The sequence below is a fragment of the Coccomyxa subellipsoidea genome, assembly GCF_000258705.1.
Source record: "Coccomyxa subellipsoidea C-169, whole genome shotgun sequence".
Lineage (NCBI taxonomy): Eukaryota > Viridiplantae > Chlorophyta > Trebouxiophyceae > Coccomyxaceae > Coccomyxa > Coccomyxa subellipsoidea.
In genome coordinates, this window is record NW_005178038.1 from 2648280 (window position 1) to 2669320 (window position 21041).

At 52.7% G+C, this 21041-nt stretch overlaps 5 protein-coding genes across 5 annotated transcripts; 1 reads left to right on the top strand and 4 right to left on the bottom strand.

Moving 5' to 3' along the window:
• Window positions 1–251: 251 nt before the first annotated feature.
• Window positions 252–996, top strand: COCSUDRAFT_32863 (hypothetical protein). The gene has a single exon (XM_005649379.1). It carries the CDS (start codon window positions 326–328, stop codon window positions 590–592), a length of 267 nt encoding a protein of 88 aa, XP_005649436.1. The 5' UTR covers window positions 252–325; the 3' UTR covers window positions 593–996.
• A 478-nt stretch (window positions 997–1474) lies between these two features.
• COCSUDRAFT_62302 (periplasmic binding protein-like II) lies at window positions 1475–7524 on the bottom strand (the record flags this gene model as incomplete). The annotated part of the gene is made up of 11 exons (XM_005649380.1): window positions 1475–1643; window positions 2561–2853; window positions 3375–3562; window positions 4169–4315; window positions 4612–4695; window positions 5123–5257; window positions 5805–5875; window positions 6275–6434; window positions 6736–6773; window positions 7080–7149; window positions 7452–7524. 11 exons carry the CDS (start codon window positions 7522–7524, stop codon window positions 1475–1477), a joined length of 1428 nt encoding a protein of 475 aa, XP_005649437.1.
• A 1493-nt stretch (window positions 7525–9017) lies between these two features.
• Window positions 9018–13862, bottom strand: COCSUDRAFT_62303 (hypothetical protein; the record flags this gene model as incomplete). Its single annotated transcript, XM_005649381.1, has 12 exons — window positions 9018–9895; window positions 10024–10324; window positions 10618–10812; window positions 11102–11223; window positions 11493–11613; window positions 11907–12013; window positions 12209–12293; window positions 12421–12525; window positions 12769–12970; window positions 13305–13387; window positions 13511–13613; window positions 13834–13862. 12 exons carry the CDS (start codon window positions 13860–13862, stop codon window positions 9018–9020), a joined length of 2331 nt encoding a protein of 776 aa, XP_005649438.1.
• A 40-nt stretch (window positions 13863–13902) lies between these two features.
• On the bottom strand, window positions 13903–17056 carry COCSUDRAFT_62304 (hypothetical protein; the record flags this gene model as incomplete). The annotated part of the gene is made up of 7 exons (XM_005649382.1): window positions 13903–14160; window positions 14677–14833; window positions 15093–15271; window positions 15780–15920; window positions 16211–16486; window positions 16625–16798; window positions 16982–17056. 7 exons carry the CDS (start codon window positions 17054–17056, stop codon window positions 13903–13905), a joined length of 1260 nt encoding a protein of 419 aa, XP_005649439.1.
• A 1307-nt stretch (window positions 17057–18363) lies between these two features.
• Window positions 18364–20361, bottom strand: COCSUDRAFT_62305 (hypothetical protein; the record flags this gene model as incomplete). The annotated part of the gene is made up of 5 exons (XM_005649383.1): window positions 18364–18867; window positions 19113–19262; window positions 19476–19649; window positions 19883–20032; window positions 20239–20361. 5 exons carry the CDS (start codon window positions 20359–20361, stop codon window positions 18364–18366), a joined length of 1101 nt encoding a protein of 366 aa, XP_005649440.1.
• Window positions 20362–21041: the final 680 nt, after the last annotated feature.

Here is a 21041-nt window from a genome sequence, read left to right on the forward strand (position 1 = left end):
CGATATGTCTGAAGTCCAAAAGCGGTGTCCGGAGGAAGTGATGGCAATGGCGTCCCCGTCTCCAATTCAGGCACCCCTTCTTCCCCCAAGAGGAAGCTGCCGAGGATCTGCATGTCGTCCGCGGAGATCTACTGTGAGGTGTTCTTCACTATGTGCTTGCAGGCTGTCACAGCAAGATTGAACAAGTGCATAAGGTCGCGGATTTCCAAAATCAAGCAGCTATCGTAAGTCAACCCAAAAACAAGGAAATTAGAAGTGTTTTATTTTTACTTCCTGATCAGCGCTGAAGGACGCTTGTTGAAAGCCTGAACGCGTGAACTTATTGATGGTGCAAGCAGTTTTTGTACCGAACATTAGCGAACCAACCTTCAAGCCACCCGTGCAAGAGCTGCAATCGCTGATAGTATCCCAGAAGACCCAATGCGTCCCTTTGCCTGCAGCAAAACTGCTCGCCACAGAACAGATCACTCTACACCATACTGCCTTGCTGCGAAGGATTTCCCATGGTACGCATCAATCGAAGCCCGGGATGACCAAGGGATCACAGCATGAATCTGCCAGATCTTTCTCTAGGGCCCCAAACCATATGTAAGGGGAAGTGGATCGCCCACGACTGCCTACCCAAAAACTGCTGACCTCTTTGATGGTACAGCCAGAATCCAAAAGGAGCAACTCCAGAGAGCTCCTGCATGATGTGCAATCTTAGTATCTTCATCATTGCTGCGCCCACTTAACTAATCTGCAACCATGTGCCACCACCAACCAGACACAGAACTGCGATGACGGCAGCGGTTATTGGTAACCCTCAATGTTCGACTTGTGCCCTCTCAAAAGGCGCATGTCTCCGGCCAAAACACACCCCAGGAAACAGTTACCAGTACTCTGCAGAAAATTCTCAGTACATGACTGTGCAGTGCAAAGGAGTTAATGAGCATCACACAGGACTTGGTAGTGGCCACTGGCTGATGCTGAACCCATCAGGCAACTGCTTTGGAGCTCCCAGCTGAACTCCCTTTTTCTGCCTTGAGAGAAGGCTCCTCCATTGCTTCTTCTCCCGAAATCCACACAAGGATGCATGCACCCCAGCCGGGCTCTCTTGCACACATCCAAATTTCTAACCCCGGCGGGCAGGGGGCGCTTAAATACTGAGCACCGTGCCCACGATTGGTTAGGTCTTGCTCGGATCTGGCGAGTCCGATAAGGGGGTGGGGACTGTGGCAGTCTTCACCTGCAGCCTGCCTGCAGGCCCACCCTGCCACTGGCAGGAAAGCATGTTCATCACAGTGGTAGCACATGGATCTTATACCCCGTTCATAATGCTGTAATATCTCAACCGTCATTGCTATGTGAGTTTGCTGGTGCTCATAATTGCCCAGCATCAGCTTCTACGTTTCGATATGGATTTGGGCAGGCTACAAATCGCGCAGGCACGTTGGCGAGCACCCTTGTAGTATGGGCTCCCCAATAAAAACACCTAAGTGCCTTGCAGCGTGACAAGCGCAATGCTGCTGCTGTCGCGGCGCGGCAGCTCCCGGGCGCGCGGCTGCGGCCGGCCGGCTTCGGCGTCTTCGCCGATTCCCCGGTCGCTGTCGCAGCCCGCCAGATCAGCCTTGCCATTGCTCGAGCGCTCTGACATCTGCCGCCTGTAGTAACAGCAAGCTGTAGTGGAAACTTGAATGAAAAAGAGAAAATTATAGACGCCCTGATGAAGCCTGGGGCATGATTCAGGAGACAGAGGTCTAGCATGCCAAAGGCATGGTTCACCTCGCCATCGTGAGGGTCTCAGTGCACCCATGACCCCTAGATGGAATTACAGGTGTCTCAATCAAGATATATGAGAGTATGAAAAGGAAGAAAACTTAATGTTTCTTCCCTCTGTTTTACTCCCCTGCAAGGTGATTGGTGGACAGCTTGGAGGATCACAACGCCTCGGCAGGATGATGGACTGGACGACAGATACAAGGTCTTGAGATGCATGTGGCAGACAAGAAGCGAAAATGACACTGCTCTTGCATGTGAAGCAAGAGTTCAATGCTGTTCAGATCATGAAAGCACCCGTGCTCTGCAAATCCGTGCACACGCCCTAATAGCATCTAATATGCAAGGGCATGCACAGCCCTTTCTGCTGTCTTACAGTCCATCTCCGATGCACCGTAAGTCAAGGCGTGTGTGGCAAAGGTTCGACCAACCACCTAAAACACTTCAGTGAGACGAGCATCCTCACACAAGACAAAGGTGGCGGGTTTGGCAGAGCTTGATCCAAGCACATGAAGGACTTGAAAGAGGCTGGGCCCACGGAAGGCAATACAGGGGTGGCAGGGGCCGCGCTTGCTGCAATCAAACAGGTATCTAAAAGGTAAAGGGAGGTATGGCAGAGATTGCAAAGGCTGAGGCATCTAGAGGGCAATGCAGAGGTGGGCAAACGATAGGCCAGCTGGTAATCTATGGCACATTCTTATGCTGATGGGCTACAAAGAGCCAACATTCCTCGACTGATTCTGTAAGCTAACTATATTTCATAGATGAATAGCTGGTGTGACAAAGGGCTGCTCCAGGTTACCTGAAGGTCTTGAGTGAAGTCTTGAGGGCGCGGCTGCTGGCAGGAATGGGGATGCTGCCCCTGGCAGCACGATGGAACATTGGAAATCGCCGGCCGATGAACACCGCCGCATGCTCGCCAGAGCCCCAAAGGAAGGCTGCTCCCGCAAAGACAAGTAGCATGTAGAAGAGGCCGGTCATCTGGGTGACGGTTAGGCGCGTGTTGGTGATCGCGTTCGAATTCAAATCGCCGCACTGGGAAATATCGGAGTTCCACTGGCGCTTGAGCGTGTCCAGCCGCCCGTTCTCGTACAGCTGCGCGCCAGGGAACGCCTCAGCACAGCTATTACTAAAATTATTATCATTATTATTATTAGAAGTAGTAGTAGTATAATTGATATAATAATTGTTACTCTTAATACACGCTTTCCAGCCTTTCAAGGATAGGTGCGTTCCAGCAGCACTTCTATAGATTTTCCAAGAAGGCTTGACACTGACTTATCGGAAGCTATATACCTTCCAATACTCCCAGGATCACGTACAAGCGTAAGTTCCTGGTGGTCACGGTTTGCACAGACAGACATCTGTCATCCTCTCATTCTTGGGGTTCACGCTGTGCAAAGACAGAATACAACCACCCTCCCACCCTAAAAAAGACTCTTCCCTAAAAGGTCATGAAGCTCCTGCTGGAATGCCAGTTCTCTGGTCAGCAGGCACCATCAGGAAATTTTGAACGATCTCCTGTACCCTGCAAGGTAAGAAAGAGAAAGAACACTACTTTTCATTGAAGCACAATTCAGAGTCCTTTGGAGGTGTGTCTGCCATAGCCCACATACCTCGAGCATGGCTGCATTGAGAGGCTTGGTGAAAGGGGAGTCCTTCTGGAGTCCGTACACGAGCACCCCCGGCCCAAAGTTGTCGCCCTGTACCGACAGGTCGCACGGCTGCCGGCCCGCATACCACTGCAGTGTCGACTCATCGGTTATGTAAGCGTCCGCCCGCCCACTCCTCACCGCCGCCGCACCTGCCGGCGCCGCATTCCTCATCATGAGTCATTCGGGACACTCCCCCTGACCTTGAAAATCAACCAGTATATACGGTATATGTGTCATAACCCCTGAAAAGGTAACATAACTTTTAACCCTAAACTCACCATTCCATCCCCCGTGAAAATTTATCACTGTTTAGGCCCTTTCCATAAAACCCAACACCAATGGTCCGGACACCACGCAAGTGTGGTTGAACCTTAATGTATGGGGGGAGCTCAAACCCCTGAGACACTAGATTTGCATGCCTAAGATGCGATCTGGCGGATGTCCTTCGGTTTCCTACTCTCCATTGGAATCAGCATCCTTTGACTGGACGACTTTGCAGACTATACCACCCCACTCTCTCTGAGCGATGGTCAAATGAGAATGACAAGCCTATGCAATGCGTCCCATTCTCAAGGTAATCAGGTGAGAACTGCTTTGAGCAGACAGAGGAATTGTGTTTGATGCAAGACGGCGAATCAGAACCTCACACAGGGCTCTACTGACTTTCTGGGGTCCCCTAGCTGGCTGGTTGATCTGCTTTGCCACAACTGTGCTCTATGAATCCCAAAGACACCTGAAATGGAGCCAATGTATACACTGAAGTCTGGGTTGTTCCTTTGCGGGCGTGCCTGCAATCGTGTCCGGGAGGTATGTCCTGCGAGTGCCGGCGTCAGCGCTGATTGGATCCTTGGTGTTGTCGAAGAAATTCTTGGTGGCCCCGCTTGGGTTGATGGCTATTGTGCCTGCATGCACAAAGACAACCAGAGGCTCAGCTGTCGCCTCTATTTGCATCTAGCTGTGGCAGAAATGCATTCATTGGGTGCATGCGAAGGCATCACTGCGGTAACCACTGCGGCGCCCACCACTGCTCAGCTCAAGTCTGTGGTGATTATCAATGACTGATCTACCATGACTACTAAGGTAGGCTCATGTTGACTCACATAACCTCCACACTTGCATGCAAGAGGCAAGGGTCAATGAGACATGGGAATAAGGTGTCGTCGATTTTCATGGGCACAATGAGGCGAAGTGTGCTCACCATTACGAGAGGTAAGGTCCTTGAGGCTGGAGATGGGCTGGGAAATCTGGAGCACCGTCAGAATGGACGCAAAGTTGGCGGTGTCTGCGCAACACCAACAATTCGATGTAGCGGCTGTATCTTGCATGATTTGTGTGTTTACGGAACAGGCTTGCAGAAGCCATGCACGTTGTATGGTCTCTCCAGTCCAAAGAAGCCATCAGGGGACAGCACATTAGGCAATGCAACAGAGAAGAGCCGTCCCTATGACAAGCTCTGGGCGCGTGAGTAGTTATGTGGCAAAATGCATGCATGCACGCATAGCACATACCGCTCTCCTCTTGTTCCTCGTTCCATAGTCCGTAAATGCTTACCACAAGCTTACCACAGGCCGTATCAGCATAATGCAGCCCGTATCAGCATGATAGAGGACACCACTGGCAGCCTTTGCAGCAAATGGCGCAGTGAGAAAAGCAGTGTCTGTGTGCACAAAGAGGCGTCGTGCGACTGGGGGATCAAGCAAAGTGCGCACATGCCGCCATGACCACGACGGAGAAGAAGGCAAAGGCAATGGCGAAGATCCGCGTGGCCCAGCTGCGGCCGATGGCCAGTCCCCGCCGTTCCCCAAACATGGCCATCCACGTTTCCAGCAGCACGCTGTCGCTGCCTGCGATGTGGCAGCAGATAATTGTGTCACGAGCAATGGGACGAGCTTTCAGGGGGAGAAAGAGTGCACCTCAGGCTGCAGAAGCTGATGTGACGTGGCAGCCTGCGTTGTGGCAGCAGATACTAATGTCAGGAGCAGTGGATAACCATTCAAAGAAAGGAAGAGCGCAAAATTGGGCTCCAGCTGCTGATGCAGTGTTGCTGCCTGCATTGTGGCAGCAGATTATCATGTCAGGAGGATTGGCAGCTGCTTTCAGGTGAGAGCTTGCGTCTCAGGCTGCAAAGTTTGACATTGTCCAGCACAAAGTTGAACTTGTGATAGCAAATGCCAGACTTTGCATGCTGCATTTCTCTTGGCTTCTGAAAGATGCTGATGTGCTGCTGACAAGACAGCCGCGGGATCTAACATGAGTGGCTTGTAGCGGCTCTGGTCACTCTAGTGGGTGACATATATTCTCAGATTTGCACCAAGGCAGCCATCAGCAATCGCTCCAGGGCATGGGCTGATTGATGAAGAGGAATTGTTGGAGCTGGAGAGGGGGACTCACAGTGTTCCACCTCGTACTTCCTCCCCTCTGCATGCTCGCCATCATCCAAAGCATGCACCATGTGGATCTCACTGCGCAGCCAAACAGGACTCCCTTCCGATAAAAGCCTTCTGATGCACATAGTGCTCATGTCACTGCACACATGGGGCTCAAAGAGCTTCTGACAGGAAGCGAACGGTCAAGAGATCAAACCCATATCTGTCAGCAATCTATGACACACTATCAACTTGCATGATTGCATGTCTCGAATAGAAATCATATGATGGAGATCGAAGCAAGATGTGGGACATTTTGATCTTTTGCAAGCATTTCATGTGCCTGTGTGTATTGAATGTCTGTGATCTGATAGCACAGGACAACAACTATTGAATGTCTGTGATTTGATAGCACAAGACAACAAATGTGAAACAATGAAGAGGTACGCGCAGAGCAGAGAGACTCTGGCCCCACGCAATGGAGCGCCCACTTACCTATCTCCCAGAGGAGTGTACAGGGACAGAAGCTTCAGCACGAGAGCGGCTGCAAAGGCAGTGCCCAGAAGTGTGACCCACAGCCGCGCATCAAAGGGTTGCAAGAAGAGCAGCTGGTCATTTCTGGGCTGCCCTTTCTGCACCAACAGGCCCAATCCCCCTGCGCCAAAGCTCAATTTCAAATTCAAATTTGACAGCATGCAGACAGGCCGGCGTCCGATTGCGCCGCACACAGGAACAAAGGCCGATGCATGCTCTTGTCGGTGCTTGGAATAAATCTAGAGGGGCTTGCATGACCCTGTGTCTCTGTTCTGACTGTAATCTAGGAAAGATTTCTGCCACTTTGTGCATGTGCACATTCAACCTGGCAGGGGCAGCCGCTTCAAGAGAGTGTTTCTGTCTGATATGACGAAAGGCACTAAGACAGGCTAGGTATTCTATGGTATGAATTTCTGCGTCACCTGCATAGTAGGAGTAGGTAATATCGATGTCCACTGGCCTGCACAGTAGGACAACAAAGAAATAAAATTACAACCCTATTCAGCCATTGCATGCAAAGCAGACAAACCAGGGTGGTCCGCACGTAGGCGCTTGCTTGAACAATGGACTAGTCTCTAATCGTCATCTATCTGTGAAACTGCTGTTGCTTCGAGCTCCCTAGCCCAAGTCTTTGCAGCTCGATTTACATTCAAGCAGGCCATAACACGATTAGGCCCACTTCCTCAGGTGCTCCTGTAGGTTGGGCAGACAAACTACAGTGCTTCAGAAGTCCCTGAAGCGTTAGTCAGCAACGATACAAACGCACCGTCCTGGCACTAGAGTCAGCGGGAATGCTGCAAAGTCGGCCTGCCTCGACTGTAGCTCCCCCATTATCCCTGCACATCACATAGCTTAGTCAAGCACCCACCCACACCTCGCAACTGCAGCATTCATGTAGACTTTGGGCCACCCTTTCCCATGGAGTGCTCTACCCCTCTCACCATTCCTACCCTCATGCATGGCAGAGCCATGCAAGGATAACTCTAGGCCTGCGCCTTGAGTAAACCTCAAGGCGCAGGCCTAGAGGATAGGAAATCTATTTTACGCCCCACCTAAATGGGTTTTGCAGAAAATCTGTGATTAAATGCAGGCCCTTGCTTCTGCCCTATATTGCACTTATCAACCGCATCCGTGTCACCCAATGGCTGCTGACTAGTGCTGAACTCCCTGTCTTGCGCCAAATGCCCATCAGCCGGCCGCACGTTCGGCATCCCTTTGTTCACAAGATATGCAACTTTCTTCCTTTCTCACAAATCCGCACATTCTTGCCGCCGCAGCATCTTCACAAGACAAGCGTACTCAGTCCAGAAAAAGTGGCATGCCTGTCCATGTGCCATTCTTCAGCCTCTCTCCCCCACTGTTGGTGGAGTTGTAGTACTCTAGCGTGTAGTTCCCCAGGCCAGCTGTCTGGAATAGTACGGGCAGAAGATCCACCAGGAACCCGTAGAAGGCTGCATTGCCTCTCCTAGTTCCGTCGATGAACACAAAAGGAGGCCTGGGCAGGACACGACCTCTATCAATCACCACGTCACAAAGGTACTTGAATGTGGTAATTTGGGAGTTGTAGCCCGTGAGCCAGGATCCCAGGGTAGACCTGAGCATGGCCTTCTGAACTGTAGAAGTATTTGCGGGCCTGACACAACAGGAATTTAGAAGGCCTAGGAAAGCATTGTGAATGCATGTGCGAGAAGATTGGAATGGACAGGTCAGAGGACGGAAGTCACGATCTTCCTGAACCCCACCAGCTCTCTCAGGAGGCACTCGGTTACTGATGTTGGATATTGAAGTGATCAAGGTTCCCCTTTCCTAAACAGCTAAACGGAGACAATGCAGAGTGCTTGCCCTAAGCAGCGGATTAAATAAACATCAATAAACTGAGTGAGAGCACCTGATGCCATTGGAATTTTTGCGTTCTCATGCCCAAGGATTCGGCATGAGTTCATCCTTGATCTGGTGCACTTGATAAACCCTTTTCGTTGTGGGGTCCTACGCACAGCTGTGAAAAGATATACAACAATGGAGATTTTCCAAGTAATATAAGTGCTGTTATGTTGCAAGTAAATCACCTGTGGGCCGCAACCACACGGAGAATGCTCGAACTCACATTCGACATCAGATCACGGCGTGTCACATATTGTTAGGATGGCTAAGAATGTGCTCCGGTATATACGACATATCTATGAGCATTGCAGGTTTTCTACTTGAACGGTGGAGTAGCCTCTACTGAAGCCTTTCGTTCCCTCTTCGACCTCGGAACTGTGCTTTTACCCTGCCTTATGACGAAGCAGACCCGTGGCACATGGACCTCAGCTACGTAGCTTCCTTGGTGCTTAAAGTGGCTTCCACAGATTCCTGCCTCTTCTCTCAAGACAAGATAGAGGGCAGAAAAGGATCATAAGAATATTGTAAAAATGGGACATGAGTTTCTAATGCGCATGTGCACATGTGACTCAAAAGCTCTGTCCGGAAATGTGTACACCTGTCCTGGCAGGAAATTCCTGCAGGTGACTGAAGTGCTCAACCTCGGTCCACTGCAGTCATATGGTGTGACGGGGTTCCTTTCAATACAAGTCACGAGCGGCACCTAATCATAAATTAAGAATTTTTGCACACCAAAGCAGTCAAACGCATTCCCTGCATCATGCCCTGTACCTCAGCAGGCCAAGGGAAAATCAGCTGATGCGCGAGCAAAGACAAAAACTCCTCATGCACCGCCACATTTGTGCAGCAGCTGCATCATCTCCTCTTGAAGGTTGGGCTCCGGCGCAGGCTCATTCTCAGCGCTGCCCTCTGGCGTGGCATCCAGGCGGCCCACTCCAGTTTCCAACTTCCCAAGCAGCTGCATCATCTCTGCCGTAATGTTGGGCGCGGAAGCCACCTGCCCCATCACAGGCGCCGCATCTGCCTCTTCAGCTTTCACTTCCTCCTTCACTTCCTGCTTCACTTCCGATGCTGCTGAGCTACTGGGAGCTGCACCGTCCGGGGCCGGAGCCAAGCTCTGCTCCACCGATGCTTTCGCCTCCGGCTGCGAGATTGGCTGCTTATCGCTGTCCTGAGGGCCGACAGAGCCGCCCTGGGGCGCGCCAGAGACGGCCGGCTTCACCCCGGCGTTCTGTAGGATGCTAAAGAGGTCAAAGGTGGCCACGGGGAGCGGCGCTGCCGGCGAGGCGGCCGCTAACAGCGGCTGCGGCTGCGGCTGTGCCTCGAGGATCGAAGGGACCACTGCGGGCAGCTGCCCGCTGCCCGGCTGGGCAGCCGCCGCGGTCGGCGCCGGGGCCGTCTGCGCGGCGATGGCTGCTCGGATCGCCTCGATCTTAGCGCGCGGATCCATTGGCGGCTGCGGCGGCTGCGGCTGCGGCGCCGGTGGATAGCTTGGGGCGTATCTGACCGCTGCTGCTGTGCGCGGGTCTGACGTGTAGGCTTGCGGGGCGTACGCGGGTGGGTTGGCTGCGGGGTATGGCTGCTGCACATAAGATGGCTGCTGCTGCTGCTGCTGCGGGAAGGAGGCTGACGCGTAGGGGTTGGCGGCCGCCGCCTGCCCGGGCCCGGAGAGCACCCTGTTCTGGAACTGACTCGGGTCCCCTGCACGCCAAGAGCCTGCCTCTCACCCGACGCCTTCTTTTGGCAATATACTTCTCAAACAACAGCAAAGCTATATGGCAAAAAATTACAATAGTGTGAACATCTCACGGGTAGTAGATGTCGCGCACCAATGACAGTGGTTTTTGGCGCCGGTGTCCGCCGGGGGTCGCTGGGGATGATAGGTACAGCGGCCGGCTGCGGCAGCTGCGGAGCAGCCGCCACAGCGGGGGGCCTGCGGGGATCGGACGGCTGCTGGGCGGCCTTGCGGGGGTCCGTCGGCATCTGAATCGGCACCGCCGACGAGGCGGCCGCCGCCGGTGTCGGCTGCGCCGTGGCCGCCGGCACGGCATCGGCGCTGTTGGGCCGCGCGCCTGCGGTCTCGGGTGCCGGCTTTGGCCTGGGGACCTCCAACCTCAGCCCCACCGCTTCCTGCAGAACACAAGGAAGATACATTTTGACTGTAGCAGGACATCCTGGTACAAGCTGCTGTCAAGCTAGATATGTGATGAGAGTGTCTCCACTCGTCAGGGATCTGAGCAGGAGGCTTACAGACAATGACCCCCCTCGCCATCCCGCTGGTGGCGAAGGTTCAGTGCCCCTAGAACCTGCCTAACTACAGCCAAGTTCCGGCAGCCCTCAACCTTGCAACCAGCGCCATGACATGCTCAAAACCTAACACCGCATTCTTTCTGAGCCGTAAGGGCAGATTGTAAGGGCGGCACCCTTTTGGCAAAGAAGATCACAGGCATCTGCTCCAGTGACGCCATTGCTTTGGCAGCCTCCTCTGGCGTCCCGTACTTTATCGACACCAGTTTCTTCTCATCAGAGCGCAGCACGTTCTCCACCGTCAGAGCTGCGTTCTTCTGGAACTTCTTCATGCGCGCCCACACCTGCATCTTTGTGGGTAGCTGGTGCCTCTGCAAACCATGCACAGAAGCCTCAAAAAGTGCCATCCCACAGCCTGAGAAGCATTGCATGTACAGGCTCAGAAAGAATCTTTCAAGTTCAGCTGTTTGCAGGGGTCGTGTGCCGGTGATGTTCTGTTTCATTCCTTCTTTTTGTCACATAGGTGAGTCTCAAAATTACACGACAGGGGTGTTTGCATAGCAGTGAACAGTACAGAGCATGGGATGAAAGCTCCTGATGCATGCCTCTTGAACGAGGCCGTCCCAAGAGGCTTCTAGGACACTTCTAGCATGCACTTACCTCTGGGAACTTCATCATGAGCATGGTGCGGCCGGGCTTGCTGTCTTTTTTAGGCGGCTTCGCCTGCGGAGGCGGCAGTCGAGTGGCGCCCTTGCCGGGCGATTTTGCCTGTCCCGCTGCACCTAGAAATCAAAGAAAGATAACATCATTCCAGCACACATTCAGGGCTGATAGCGAGTTCCACAGCTTCTCAAACATTATCGTCACGTACAACGTGATTACTCAGATGTGTCCAGACAAGCACGCGCAAATGTATATCCGCCTCCTAATATGGATAGTTTGCAGTTACACGTTGCATGCGGGTGAACAGGCTGGAGAGCACAGCTGTAAAGCTGCATGTCACATGCATGTCCGGTGCAGACTGCAGGAAAGAGCTTAAGTTCAGGCACACCTCCTGCGCGGAGTTTGGCTGCCGGCTTTTGCAGTGGCGCTGGGGGCGGAGGCTCATCGGCATCCAGCGAGGCGTAGGCATCTTGCTGCATCCGCCTCTGCTTTTCAAGTCTTCGCCTCTTCTGCTTTCAAACAACAGCATGAAAATTCATTGATTGGTCCTTTTCCCAACCATCCCTTATTGGCGGCTCTCTTTGGAGGAAGTTTGCCTGTATGTTTCTTATCTGCATGGAACTGTTTCACCCTCACTTATACATGAGCAAACATGGTATTGAAATATCAGATATTCACACGGACACGTTTGCATGTCACACATCACCAGAAGTGCCTCCCACAGGATCTGAAGAAGAGGCAAGAGCAAGAAGACTCTGACAGTTGTGCATAGGAGTTGAGCCTCTTTGATGTGGTGTATTACCAACTGCTGCAGGTCTTCCAGCTGTCCGTTCTGTGGCCTGCCTTCCCTCTCTGGCCGCCGCTTTTGCGACGGCGCTGCAGGCGCCTTGGCTGGTGGAATGCCCTCTTCTGCATAAAATACAGTATCTTAAGTCACGGTAACCCACAAAGAGAAAAAACTGCGTCAGGACGTGCAGACAACCTTATCGGACACAATCAATGTGGGACCGTAAGGTTGATGTCTGTGTAAACAGGAAGAAGATAGAAGTGTTGCACTTCTGTTTTCTGTCCTTTCTTCAGGTCCTTTCTTCAGGTAAGAAGCACCTGAATCGCTGGAGGATGCTGCGTCAGACTCACTGGTGCTGCTGCTCTCATCTAGCACGGTCGGAGGCGCAGCCGCCTTTGTACCCTGCCCAGGACAGGTCACTTTCAGCAGCATGCAAGAATTATCCTCACCATTTCCCGTTTCATCTACGTCTAAATGCAGTTGAGTAGAGTAGAGTCCTCTGGCAGTGTTGGCAGTCGTTGGCAGTTACCTGCTGCTCAGAAGATTCCTTCTCCGCACAGTCTGCTCCATCTTTGGCTGTCTTCTTTGCTGCCTTCCTTGACGCCTTCTTACATGGCTTCTCCTCCTGCTCTGCCTGCAGCGCAAATTACCATATTTGCGGCTCAACCGTTCAATATTATAACATTGTCCCTGCTACGTATCTCGGTAAGAGATGCCTTCTGAGGATTACCATCACCAGATACAAGAGTGGACCCCGCCTCTCCTCGGCTCATCCCATGCACAAGAGACCCATCTTCCGCATTGTCCCCGGATTCGAAATGCCACATCAGCGAAGTCTCCACTCGATTTCAAATCTGTCAAGCAAGGGGGATTGCACCTCCTCCCGCTGCGCCTTGGCCTCGCGTTTGCCGGCAGACTTGGCGCCCCATGTGACTTGGATGAGTCGCTCGGCCGCGCCTTGGCTCAGATGATCTTCGTACGCCAGAAGCACGCGCTCGTAATTCTTGCGCACAGAATTTGACAGGCTCGACTTCTCCCTCAGCTCCGGGCGCCACTCCGTGCTCACTGCCAGCCAATGCCTAAGGCCGCACAAACGCGCTCGTCTCAGTGATCAGCTCTATTTCCATGCATTTTCCGAAAGGGGCCAGTGTGTTGCACTGCATGCATCCATGACTTCAGAAGGGAGGAGCAATCACAGACCAAGCTACGTAGCAATGCAAGCCTCCCTCCTTCAACAAGACAAGCAAACGCACAGGGAACCCACTGCAGACAGTGTTTGTGGTCCTGACATCATATCTGAACATGTAAGCTGTAGGGAGTATGATAGTCTGCAAGGCGACGATCTGGGCAAAGCAAGTGGAGACCAAAATAAGTGCCAGGCTTCTCAAAGGAATGATATCCCTTGGGGCTCACCTCTGCACGCAGACTGCCTGGTAGCCTCCCCTCTGTGCCACGGCCTTGAAGATGAAGTACAGATCGAGCGGCGTTTTGTCCACCTGCAATTAGTGATACATGCATGAGCCCGGCCACGTCAGCCTGCTTCATCTCACCATGCTGACCATTAATTTCAATAAATGTCTGGTGCAGGTTCCGAGTGTCTGGCAGGTCGCGCAGCGCACCACTGGCTTTGGCAAATCCGTCTCGTGCTCGGTGTAGAACGCTGCAAGGCCCTCCATGAATGCCTCGCTGTCTTTGGGCACCCTGTCCGTGTACTCCTTGTGCCTGCAGCACACACACCCCTTGCCCCATTGCCGGTCATCACCTAGGCAGACTTTACAGGACAGCTCAACAGTGTATGCACCGTTTTTATTTGCAGAATGAATTTTGCCTGACGCAAGAAATGCGGACAAGTGCTGCAATCAGACATGGCAGGCCAAGAGAGTTCCTTCAAAAGGTCTTCTCAACAAGTCAAGCCATTTCCCCCTGTGTCTTAACAACTCACGGGTTACAGACTTGCAATGCAGCTCGCATCTTGTGAATAAGTGCCCCCAGATTACCGAAAAAAAGGGTCTTAGGGCAGCCCAGTGACGCGCCTGCCCTCCTTGCTGACATCTGGGAGATCCACATGCACCCCCTGCTTCCGCTTGCCGCCCCTCCCGCGCGCCTCCTCCCCGGCGGTGGCATCGGCCGCCGTCGCGCGGTCCCGGCCCGGGACGGCCGCGCGCTGTTTGGCAGCCACGCGCAGCCCTGGGGAAGCTAGCGCATCCAGCAGCGCGTCTCCGACGGCGATGCCTCCATGCTGCTTGTTTCGCGCGCTGCCCTGGTACACCTGGCAGCAAAACAGAACGAGGCACCTCAATAAAGGCTTCACTTTTGCAATGCCCTGGACCACCTGGCAGCAAAAACAGAACGAGCCCCCTCAACAAAGGCTTCACTTCTGAAATGCCATAGATCTTTGTTATTCAGTGCTATACCTTTTGACAAGAATAAAAGCTCTGAAGAAATTGCGCACTTGTACCAGGATCTTGGCTCATCGTCAGCATTTCGGCTCAGGCAGTTGTTGGAAGAATACACATCTTTGACAGGGTGCAAGACAAGCCCTTATCCTGGGCCTCTCCAGGGGATAAATTGATGTGTTTGCAGTCAACACTCTCCTGCTTATGTAACGCATGATGATGCCAGTCCACCTGAGGTATGGGAGTCAGGCCTGCTCTAGTGCGGCAGAGCTCGTCCCAGCAGAAGCAAATCAAGCTGGACTCGATCACCCCAGGCGCACTCGCAAAATCAAGCACAAAGTGGGCCAGAGAACTCCCTCAACAGGAAAAAGGAACATCTGGGGGCATACCTTCTCGCGATAGCGTAGAATGGCGGCCGCTTCAGTCACATGGCTGCTCGCGTGGCGCAGCGACTTGGCTCCGGGCACATAGTCGGGCGCCAGCTCGCGCAGGAACTGCACCGCCTTTGCTGGCTTGGTCCTCAGGACCACACCCTGCAGCTCCTGCCTGCATGCATGCACCGCCCCACGCCCATCAGCAATCTTGCACGTTTCAGCCTCGATCCTCCATGGCTGTTGCCCGTTTGATGCATGGCCTTCACAGTCATTACTCAAGCCCCTCACAGCCGCTTTCATCATCAATGCGCACACCCCAGGGCTTTCCATGTGTGCCAAATGCATGCACAATTACTTGCTTCCATTGCATGTCGAAATGAGTAAGAACACAACAGGCTCATGCCAGGGGGTGTGCTAGGCAGCCTGCGCACATGTTGGGGCCATCAGCATCCTCCTCATCCTCTGAAGGCTCCTTCACATCTTCATCTGTGGGCTCAGCTTCATCTCCATCATATGGGGCCTCCTCTGCTGACTCCTGCGGGACCACTTTCGTGTCTCCGCTTCCTTCTCTTGCCACTGCCTTAGCCTCCTGCTCCTTCTGCTTCTTCTCCTGCATAGCGCTCATCCCATGACCTTCCATTTTAACCCTTAGGTACCAATGCACCCTCAGAAGGCAAGGAAGAGGGCCCACCCAAGCAAATCACCACCCTAGCAACGTGAGAAAAAAAGCATTGCCGCGCAGACTCAAATGATACAACTTTGGTCATGAGGGTTGGGTGGGATGATTAACAAGTGGGAGCGCCCGCGGGCGGCCACGAGGTCATACGCGAGCTGGGGGGCAGAATTAGTCGCAGGCCCGTAAAGCCAATCGCCAGGGAGATATTCAGAGATAATCTAGGGCCAAAAACGGGGCAATCCCCCTGGAAAGGCCTCTAAACTGCGCCTCGCGTTCCGTCAGCTGCCGTGGCCGCCTGGCGAGCAGCCACATGGCATAGGGAAGGGGCAAAAGATAGAGATAATCCGTACCAGGTTGACCGATCGTAAAGGACATTCGCCTTATGGCGAATGACCAAAAAACAGTGAGCATAGTCAAGTGCAGCTGTGTTTAGGCAGAGCACCTTTCCGACGTGCTTCTGCAGTTGCCTCTCACGCCGGCGCTTCTTCTGTGCATAAGAGGCGCGTCCATGCTCCACCACAAGGTGCTTCACCATGAGTGAGAACAGCACCTGCCTGCACAGGATCCCGCTGTCTCTGCCCATCTGCACACCCAGATGATTGGTCAACTTGAAGCACTATCCGACTTCATATCAAAACTACATTTTGGCTGTCACAAGGATCCACCAGCTATCTAGAGACCTACTTCTCAGACCAATGAGTCCTAAGACCAATGAGCATCAGGTGGCTCCCAACAGGTCTCTTTATGTAATGTTAACAGCAATGTAATGACAGGAATATGTATGACCAAAACTTGCCATACTAGTGTCATGAATGTCAGCTTTGATAAAGACAGTCACAGATATGAGAAAAGTTCACAGGTGGAGAGACTGACCTTGGACACAGCACTTGTGTCACCGCGCGCTGCTGCCTGCAGGTAATGCAGAGCCTGGTCTGGGGGCACACGCTCTGCATCCTCTTTGTCCAGAGGGGCCGGCCGCAGGTCAGCCTTAGTAGTCAAAGGTGTGTCACCGCTGTGCTCATCATCTGAGTCGCTGCTGGGGAAGGTGCTGGGGTCCAGGAAGTCTATGGGATCATGGTCTGTCTTCGGCTGCTTCCCGCTGCGCCTGTCCTGGATCTCCTGTGCCTCCTCCACCGCCTTGATGTACTTCTGCACAAAATGACACATGCAAGGCTCGAAACATGCTTTCAAAATTAGCATACATTGATCCTCTGCATGAGGAGCGACTTGCAGGTAATCTCAGAGGCTTGCAAAGAGTTCCAATGGTGAGCATCATGGCAGGCATACCTTGTTCGTCTTCGCGCTTTTCTGGCACAGCTTCTCAGCGTGATGCTCCTGGAAGGGGACCAAGCTGTCTGGTCTGTACCAGCCGTACTCATTGTCCCCAAGGAAGCACACGAGGAAGCTGCCATCTCGTTGCTTTCGCCTGACCTCTTCCCTTGCCTGCTCAGGGTCCATGACCTGCGAGCACAGAGAAACAGAGATTGAAAATGCTTAGGGACGCATCCAAAATAGTATATATGACATGTAAGGGCTCTAGTGGCCATAATGATTTAGAGCAAAGTGTGAGGAAAGCATTCGATCTGACGACGAGATCTGACAAATGGCGTTGACACCAGGGACTTCTCAATTCTCGTAAATTACCTGACCAGGCCACCATGGGTACCCTGGAACCCGCGTCCACACCAGATCGCCCACTTTCCATTCCTGGTCCTCCATCTAAATAATATAAGGAGCCCTCGAACAAAATGGGCGACGGCAGCCTCCCCACTTATGCTTGTCCTTCGATTAAATAAAACTAAGATTGTTAAAAATCATCCTCACGAAGCGCAGACGTGCTGTAGCAAACAATGAGAATGCTTTGTCTATGGATACTATGGTTCTGTGTTGTTCAATATTTAGAGCCCTAAGATCGGCGATACTGTCAATGTAGAACCCTCGGGAAGTTACCGCAAGCTTTCACGAAAGATTGGGGGACTTCCACGTACAATCGCAGAGAGCAAGTGGCAGAGCAAGTGCTATCCCAGGCATGTGGTCATCACGTGCATGCATCTGACTCAGCTGCCTGCCCAGCTGGAGCATTGCATGCACAAGACACATAACCAGACGGTGATCACACGCAGCTGCTGATAAGCTCAAGGGGCAGAAAGCACAATGCATTGCCGGACACACACAATGCATCGCTGCATGCAGGCAATGTGTCTAAGTGAATATACACCAAGGCCCTTCCCGGCGGGTAGGATCGGCGAACGGTACCAGTAACGTGTAAAGACAGTGCTGTCCTCAGCCTTATTGACATCAGGACATGAAAGGTATGCCTTTCGGAATTCACTCTTACAAGCCTGGCATTGCTAGATGGCATTGCCATCATGACGTCCACAATATTTATCAAGTTTGCCTATTTTTATTTGGCTCTAAAAGGGCTTGAAGTTTCGTGGCCGTCAATTCTGGCCTTCAGCATCTGCTATACCGTGCTGTAGGACTTCTACTAGAGTTTCCAAGTCTCACGGCCCAAGATGGACCTATGTCCTTCCTTATCAGATAGGGAGCAGCTTAAATAATAATGTGCACATTTATAAACGCAACCATGACAACTGTAACAATCAACTGAGCCCGCATGCTCCTAAGGTCCGGTCCAACAGGTCAGCCAAGTTGCTCCGCAATTCCACAATCAAACTTTCATCAAATCTCAATTGCATGCCATGTTTCGGGCAGCGCATTGCCCTTAATCTTATCACGTTGCATGAAATAAAATCAGCAACTCAATCTGATCCTAGCTGCCCATAAATAATTAGTGTTGGCGCTCGCTCAACTCCCTGGTCTATTCTAATGCATCACCAGACGCTACTTCTGTCATGGCCAACCTCCTCAGGCTCCAACATCTCAAAAAAAAATTTACACAATCTGGTACCTCTTAGCACCCAGAGCGGAAAAATATCGCGCCCTGCTCACAACCCTTTTTCTACACTGCTTAGCTTGTCTCAACAAGATAGTCACAAGGGCACCATGCAAAGGAGGGCAGCCCATCAGCGCCAGAGCATGCCGAAGAAACGGCGCTGCTTGCTGCCGGCCCGGCCACCCACTAAGCATGGGCTGGTCTGCCCACAGAAACTCTTCCTGCACAGCTCCTTCACCACAGCTACAGGATAAACTCCTTGCTCTGGCAGCAGCCCCTCACCAATCTCTCCAAGCCACCTGTCAGCCTCGCAGCACAGCGGCTGTGCCGCTGCCGCGCAAATTTCCCCGGCCGCGCATTTTGACGCCACCGGCTGCCGGGCCGCTGCGGCTGCCGGCAAGGGAGGGAACCCCGCCTCGTCCAGCCACCGCTGCGCTTCACTGCGTCCCTTGGATATTTCCTCGGCTCCCCGCCATGCTCTGCGCGGCGCGCAAGGCTGTGCCGCCTCCTGCAGCCACCGCTGTGCTTCTGTGGGCAGCTCCGCCGGCTTCTGCCGTGGCTGCGGGCGGCTGCCGCGCAGCTTTCTGAGCCACCGGCTCAGCCGGGATGAGGGTTGTGTCTGAGCAACTGTCGCCTACTCCTGCAACAGCATCACTGCAATCTTTATTGACAAGCGGGGACAACTGAAATCGCTAAGTAAAGTTGACACATGTCTCAGAAATGCACGCGCTCACAGCCAGACGAGCATGCTGCATGATCGTGGCCTGACAAAGCTGACTTGAAATGACCGTCTGCTCGCCAACAGATGGTGGAGAACTGCATTTAGAGAGCACCATGTCTATGAGTGCTGTGTGCAAGTGCCAAATAAGTGCAGCATACCTTTGGCTGCATGGACCTTCGCTCGTTCTGTGATGTCGCACAGCTTTCGCTGATGTCAGCAGTGTTCTGGCTGCGGCGTTCCTCTTCCTGCTGCCTCCTGCTCCGGCGGCGGCGCAAGTGCTTCTTCACAGCCACCACGCACATAATTCCCTGCACAGACCAATTCACTCATAGTTCGCTCTTCACTAATTATCCTTACTACAATTCCCTAATATCCCAACATTGCGCGTGCAAAGAGCTTGCATGCATGCCTACGTATGGATAAATCAAAGTTATGACGTTTCTATTGCAACATAAAGGCTGAGGAAGCGACATTCTTCATCAAAGCAGGGGGGTCAAAAGAGGGGGAATAAAGGAATATACCCAGGGCCAGATGCCGGTGCAGGACAGCACGATCCAGGCACCCACTAGCGCCACAGTCACAGCCATTGATGGCTCCTTGTCAGGATTCACTGCAGTGACGGCCTTGGCAGCTTCACTGGCATAGCAGAGAGCCAGCTGGTTTGCCTGGCCGTCCGGCTGCACAACAAGAGCCGCCTGCACGCGAGACGGAAGACACATTATAGACTTAGTGAGAGATACACCTAGCACAGTGTTACCAAGGGCGCACAGTAGCAACGCAGGTGTGCGACCAGCGTGCACCGGTTGCAGAAGTTGCTGGAGTTGAGATGCATTCATGACAGGTGCTCAGGTGACTGACGCAGGCTGAGACACAAGCTATGGGAAATTCACAAATGCAGCAAGGTAATTAGACATGGGTTGCATTGCACCTGTGAGACTGTGTAATGCTGCCTGGCTGGTGGGGCTGTCTCTGGCACTTGTGGGAGACTGAGCTTCTTATCAAGCTTGTCAAAGTCCATGCTGTCAAATCGAACACCGACAGAGCCGAGGAGGTGGACTGACATTGACAAAAGCATGACCTATGCGCACAGCAGCGAGTCTCACGGCTGAGTTGGGTGTGATGGCGTGTTCAAAAATGAGCATGCTGCTGTTGGCATCAGCTTCTGAACATGCAGGTATGCTAAGTTGTGTCTGGGATGATCAGGCAACAGTGCCCAGCAGTCAGAGCAGGCGATGTGGCAATGTGGAGTCATGGGACGGGGTGCTAAATTCGAGATCTGCGCACCTCGTTCAGGGCATAGAGGGTGGAGATTGCTGGCATCAGCAGTCTGAGACCAGTGAAGGACGCCAGTGTATTAGAGAGCTGACTCGCTGCAGCTGGGTTCTCCTCGCCAGAAGGGCCTACCATAGCCTCTATTAAAAGAAGCCAAGCGGACATGTTTGAGGCACATAAGCCCTGCAATACAACACTAGCTTAGATTTTGCCTGCACGAACGAATTTTTAACGCTTTTTTTTCTGCACTCCAGGCAGGTTGTCAGGCAGGAGTTCTGTGTACCACAGCAGTTTGGACTGTAACACTGCGAAGGAATGAGCCGCCTTTACCTTGAGGTCAGTAGTCGTTGGAGATTCCTGCTGCACGACTACGTTGGTCGCACTGAAGCTGTGAGGTGATCTGCTGTGTGCCATACTCCCAGATGGCGCTTGGCAAGGTGTCCCAAAGACAGAGTCCTCCCTGTACAGTGGTAAACCAGGAAATTTCTTAAAAAGTTCACAAAATACTCGAATGCATGAGACGCAGTGAGAGAGTGCGTGAGAATGCCAGTACACTCGCCATAGATCGCCACAGTGATTACCACCAAACAGCACTAAAGAACTCACAGAATCTATTAATCAGATAATAAGAGCGACATAAGCGACGTAAGCTTTCACGGCATCGGGAACGATGCCGATTCCGTCCAGAGCTGTGGAGGCGGAGTGTCTAACCAAACAAAGGGCTAGGGACGAGGAAGAGGCATGGGAAGCTCCCAACGCTCGGAATATGTTCTATAATATAATAATAAAACTAATCAAAAGCCAGAAAACTGACA

Excerpts from the sequence above, each read along its gene's own strand:
- COCSUDRAFT_32863 (XM_005649379.1), top strand. The coding sequence starts at position 326 with ATGGTGCAAGCAGTTTTTGTACCGAACATTAGCGAACCAACCTTCAAG.